General features: G+C 34.6%; 1 protein-coding gene across 1 annotated transcript; it reads right to left on the reverse strand.

Annotated features, from left to right (window-relative positions):
* On the reverse strand, nucleotides 704-4035 carry LOC109710727 (benzyl alcohol O-benzoyltransferase-like). The gene is made up of 3 exons (XM_020233466.1): nucleotides 3831-4035; nucleotides 1462-2159; nucleotides 704-956 (listed from the first exon to the last, which is right to left on the reverse strand). Exons 1-3 carry the CDS (start codon nucleotides 4002-4004, stop codon nucleotides 704-706), a joined length of 1125 nt encoding a protein of 374 aa, XP_020089055.1. The 5' UTR covers nucleotides 4005-4035.

Raw genomic sequence — 6000 nt, forward strand, 5'->3', positions numbered from 1 at the left:
AAAAATTAGGAGTGGGGCTACCATACTCTTATGAGCCCTTCGTACTCATAAATCATTTTTGATGATGGAGCTTCCGAATCGACGATCCATTTCGTTGAATATGATCTAGAGTATTTAAAATTTTTTAAAAATAAATTTCGTAGTTTTTCGAAATCATAATGAAATCTATCAAACAGGCATAAAATGAATGGTCAAAATCAAACAACATCCTAAAAATAGATGATTGGATCCTTCAATTTAAGAATGGAGTTATTGATTTTTATCTAGATAGTGAATAGAATTTTCTATCAAAAATTCAATCGATTCTGATTCTTTTACACCGTTAAACTAGCAAGTATCTCATACCGGCCATTAAAAATTATCAATTTTGAAATTTTTTGATTGTAAGGTAAATGATGTCAAAATATTATAAAATTTAATTTTTAAAAAAAATTTAAATACTCTAAATAACGTTTAACGGTATGAATCGTCGATTTGGAAGCTCTATCATCGAAAACAACTTATGAGTGCGAAGGCGATCGTACTTATAAGAGTATAGTAGTCAGACTCAAAAATTAGACAGCAAATACTATTCCTCCGTTAACGATAGTATTCTAGCTCCACTATTATTCTTTTATAAAAACTTCTAAATTTAAAGAGCCAATTGTCACGGGTCAATCGTTGGGACTTGACCGTCTTACTAAACATTATGGACTTTTATAGATCACAAAGCGGAGCGAAACGGCTTCTCCGATTCTACTTCCTCCTCGCTAGTGCCTTCTATCATGCCCCACACTTCCCGCTTAAATGCCTCCATTGCTTCGTCAGGAATAGAGAAGATGGCGAGTAACCCCTCCACGCCATCCTCCCGACGGTGCGCTGCCACCGCTGCCACCATCCCAGGCTCCGCCCCAGTCCCCGCCCTCCCCGGACCGCCATACACTGCCCGGCCCCAACCCATGTCGACATCGGCAAACCTGTTGTATACAAATATTAAAACAATATTCTCTGGTCGCTTAAGTTTTTGGAGAAAAATAATTAATTCATATTCTTTAACGTAGCATCAGAGTATGAGATACTATGTTCGAATCCCGCCAGACTCTTAGCTTTATTTAATTTTCCTCCATTTAATTCAAGTCAACGTGTTAGACCTATCTAGCAAGTTTCAGATCAAGAGGGGATGGGAAGTATTGGATATAAGTATTCAAAAATACCATTCCAAAAATAGTTATTTTTATATACTTTGAGAGAGTATCGAGAGTAGAGAATGTTGAATACAAATACTAAAGACACCAATTTATGGTAATTCAAAGTTTTTGTAGAAAATAATTATTCTATGTTATTTAATATGGTATCAGAATCAGAGCGTTAGGGAATCGATCCAAAAAGTCTCGAGCTAAAATATGAAGAAAAGTGTTGAATATAAATATTATAAATATCGTTCTTTGGTAGCTTAAATTTTTGAAGAAAATTAAACAGAACCTCAGTCGACTCTGATCCGACACGACGAACACCCCTTCCCCTCCTCGGAAGCCTACATTCCCTCCTTTCCCCTCCAAGAAGTCCACTACCGACGCCCGATACTCATCCTCCAACGCGATCTGCTTCGTCGTGGCAATCTTACTAGAAGCATAACGGAGCGGCTTACGACATAGGTCGAAAGTAAGGGCAGTTGCGCAGGGAAAGACGACAGCAGCGCCGTAGTAGCCACGAGGAAGGCGCGGGGTGCCGCGAGAGCGAGTGTCGAGAGGAAAGAGAAAGTACGCAGGATCACGACCTGAAAGGCAAAGGGCGCGAGCTCGTGCGCGCCAAAGACAAGCAGCGACTGCATCGAAGGAGGCCGCAGCCGCAGCGCGATGCTTAAGAGTCGAAACAGTTTCACGAGGTAGAAAAAGAGAGGCTTGGGCGAGGCGACGGAAGTGAGAAGGGGAGTACATCGGTCCAGGTTTGAGGTTAGTGATTGAATCATCGTATTCATAGTGAGGAAAAGAAATGCGAGGAGGGGATCGGGGCGATAGGGCTTCACGAGACCACACCGGACGTAGGGAAGGCGAGTTAATAGAGGGATCGCGCGCGGACTCGGCTACAGCAGTAAGAAATTGGAGGGCGCCGGCTGCGTCGCACATGCAGTGATTGAAAGTGTAGGCCAGAACAAATCCGCCGCATGCAAGACGGGTAACCTAAAAGTTGACAGAACATTTGGGTAAATTTTAAATTTTGGCTAAATTACAGAAAATTTTTCTATAAATACCTGCTTTTTTAACTCTTTTTTTTTAAAATTCAAAAACCTATATTTTGCCTCCTTAAAATTTTAGAAATATTTTCAGGGGGCTATGGCGTTAATGGAGAGGATAAAATGACCAAATCTACCCTCACTTCTCCTACAAGAAAAAATTTTTTTTTTAATATATTTTTGTCATTTTGAAGAATATTTTTGGTAAATTATAAGGATACGCTGAATAGTGATGGAACCATAATGGATGGGGAGTAAATACAACAACTTGAAATGTTGAGAGGGTAACATGCAGATTTTTAAAAGTCGGAAAAAAAAAGTGTAAAAACATGTATATAAAAAGGAATTTACTGTAATTTAGCCTACAAGTTTTGTCACAAACTTAAGAGCTATGGGCGTATTTCTCGTTCAGGATTAGACTAGATAATGATAATACAGGACTCAAATTAAGAAGCAAAGTTATGTTAGCAAGAAATTTGTATTTTCAATTTGTATTTTCGTTTTGCCAAAAAAAAAAAACTATGTAGATTAATAGATTACATATTATTCACATTTTTTTTTTCTTTTTGTTAGAAAGAGAGGGCCCGTTTAGTCTAGATTCTAGAAAAGTAATTTCTACATAATTGATTTTGATTTGGAGAATTAATTTTGGTTAAAAATTATAGAGCATTTGGTTAAATTTAGATAAAAGTGATTTTTTTGAAATGATTTTGTAAAGCTATTGGATAAAAAAAATTTTGATATTTGCATATAATAGTATTTTTACTAAATTTAATTTTAAATTTTAAATTTTAAATTTTAAATTTTAAAAGTTTAAATTTTAAAATTCAAAAAATTTAAAATTTAAAATTAAAATTAAAATTAAATTTTAAATCGAAAATTAAAATAAAAAACTTAAAGTTTGAGTCTAAAATCAGAATCAGATTTCAAAAAACAGGTTTTAGCTGCTGTTGATTTTGACCCTCGAAAATCAAAAATCTGATTCTAAAAATCAGAATCAAAATTTGAAAACAAAATTGCCAGACGCTCTATTAAGCTAAAAATCACTTTTGAGCCCAAAATCACTTTTCAAAAACTAGGCCAAACACCCCGAGAGAGAGAAAAAGAGAGAGAAATAGCAAGAATTGTATGAAGTAATTAGGCTTCGAACTTAGGATCTGAAATACTAACCATCAAATCCTTATTTGAAGCCTAGTTGTATAGATTTTGAGTTTAGAAAAGATATATACTAAATTTGGGCATGACCAAATGCAGCATAAAATCTTTGGTCTATTTACTTATACACCAAATATGTAAATCATAAAAAGAGGAAATTATAACATAGCCATGTGACCATGTCTCATTTCCCTTTTTTTTTTTTTTTTTTTTGCCACAGAGACCTCTCAAGGCATTGGCCATTTTAAATTGGCCCTCAACCTTTTGTCTTATGACTGAAACACACCTTTTTTAAAAAAACAAATTTAAAATTGTATTGTAAACCTAGCATTTCTGTTTATTTAAATTATAAATGTATACCTGCATTCGAAGTAACGGAGAATCAGTAATCAAAAAGCATCCCCAAATGTCATCCACCAAAAGTCGGTCCCGCCGCGGAAATGGCGGCACGTATGATTGGCACAGGGTCGCACCGATCCCTTGAACGACCGCGGTAGAAGTGAACAAAAGGGATGTGGTTACGGAGTCCGGCCTGGTCGTCGATGTTCGACAGATACTTTGTTTCGTAGGGGGTCGGTGTTTCTGGTTGTATTAGCTGTTGCTCTCCAACTTTTACGACGAACTCCAAAGAAGCCATTTTTTTTTGTCAATTCTCTCTCTCTCTCTCTCTCTCTCTCTCTCTCTCTCTCTCTCTCTCTCTCTCACACACACACACACACACACATAATTTTGTGAACCTTTGTATCCTAGGATTTAAAGGAGTAGGAGGCAAAAAGATAGGGTTGCAACTTGCAACAAGGGGCAGTTGTGCTAAGATTACGAAATTGCCCCTTGTTTATTCGATAATTACAAAAGTACCTCTCAAAATTTACATCCTTTTGCTACCATGCATAAATGAGCGGTATTTTGGTCTCAAAGATTCTCATTTAAGGCTCGCCATGCAACAGTGGCTTCTACGTAAAGCTATTGATCATGGTCTCATCTGCTTCTAACAAAAGCTTTTTTTCTCTTTCTTGTTAAAGTTTGAGCTCTTTTTCGAATTTTGTAACAAATTTTTGTGCTTCTACACTTTGTTTTATGACATCATAAGAACTCTTTAATGTAACAACCAAGTGAACTAATTAATTGGATTTGAGTTTAAGATTCATTCCATTTATTGTACTATATATAACTTTTGCTTTAATTCAATCTGTATGTTGACTGAGCGATCAGGATCAATAAAAATCGAAATATGCAAAAACGAGGAAAAAAAGAAAAGGTCAGATCACTACGGCGAGGGTAAAGCAAAGTTTTTTCTTGAAACAATTGATTGAATAAGATAATAAAGGCCATGTTTTTGGATGAAGTGTTGTTTAAATAGTGCTTTTTATTATAAAAAATATTGAATCTCTTCATCAAAATTTCTTTACAACAAAATTAATTAATGGCACTAAATTTGATCTTCTATTTTTGGACTTCAAGATCCCATTTCTCATCACGTCATAGCAGAAGTACTAAACCTCTCTATTTATGAGGCGCTCTACTTTATATTGTGATTGCAACGAGCAAAAGTAGAAGCTACGCTAAACTGACACTTAGATTTTAAAGCTTCTACTATTAAATTTTGCAATCAAATAGATTGGTCTACGGCCTTCCTAAAATATTTGATATTTTAGCTCTCGCTCCAAACAGAGATTTGTTGTTAGAAAACATGCGGATTATACCTGATGCCATGGTGAAAATATAATTGAGGATCATTCTAGACACCTTGATCTCCTCTACGAGCACCTTTCGATCATGTATCTTGGTCAATTCCTACGGTACTTTCAAATGACCGGAACGAATATGTAGTTGCAATAATTATTCCTCTTACAATGGTGGAATTATGATGGGTTTACAAGCTTGTATTTTTCACATTACCAAAGAGAAAAAGACCATCACAAATGTATGTCAGTAATCCTCCTTTCCCATTATGAGGATAACTACCAAGTAGTGAAAAAGGATAACTACCAATTAGTCCTCCTTGCATTTGGCTTATCAAACTCACATGCTATTTCCTTTTTTTTTTTTTTCTGTTTTTTTGAGAGAGAGAGAGAGGTAGCTAGCATGCGATTCTATTTTGTTCTTCTTTTTTTCTAAAAAAATAAACTTAGCTATAAATGTGAAGTAACTAGACTTTGAATCTGAAATTTCAAGTATCAATCATCTAATCCTTTGCCACTTATATAAAAGATTTCTTTGACTTTATAAAATACACTCTAAGGCCCCGCTTGGTTCAAGAGATAAGCGAGGATAACGAAAGTTATCCCCGCTATTCTGTCAAACGGAGTGAGCTTTTATCGGGATATTTTATCCCGGTCAAACATTGCTATTCCCGATTATCCCGGAATAGCAAGAGATTTTCTATTCCACCATTTTGGTGGAATAGTGCTATTACAATGCTTAATTTCAAACTTAATTAAAATTATAAATTAAATTAAAACTAAATTATATAAATATAATATGTTATATATTATAATACATTATTTTTATTATAAAATTATTAATTGTTAATTATTTTTATTAAATACTATTATTTAAATATTATAAAAAATTTTAAGATGAATTTGAATTTAAATTATTTTTCTTAAATAATATTATAAATTTATATTTAT

Source organism: Ananas comosus, linkage group 5 (assembly GCF_001540865.1).
Source record: "Ananas comosus cultivar F153 linkage group 5, ASM154086v1, whole genome shotgun sequence".
Lineage (NCBI taxonomy): Eukaryota > Viridiplantae > Streptophyta > Magnoliopsida > Poales > Bromeliaceae > Ananas > Ananas comosus.

What these genes read in the sequence shown, in the direction of transcription:
- LOC109710727 (XM_020233466.1), bottom strand. Translation starts at nt 4,004, where the DNA reads ATGGCTTCTTTGGAGTTCGTCGTAAAAGTTGGAGAGCAACAGCTAATA. An exon ending in CAAGGGATCGGTGCGACCCT is followed by an intron (nt 2,160 to 3,830) that starts GTGCCAATCATA and finishes GTCAACTTTTAG; the next exon opens with GTTACCCGTCTTGCATGCGG. An exon ending in TCGGATCAGAGTCGACTGAG is followed by an intron (nt 957 to 1,461) that starts GTTCTGTTTAAT and finishes TGTATACAACAG; the next exon opens with GTTTGCCGATGTCGACATGG.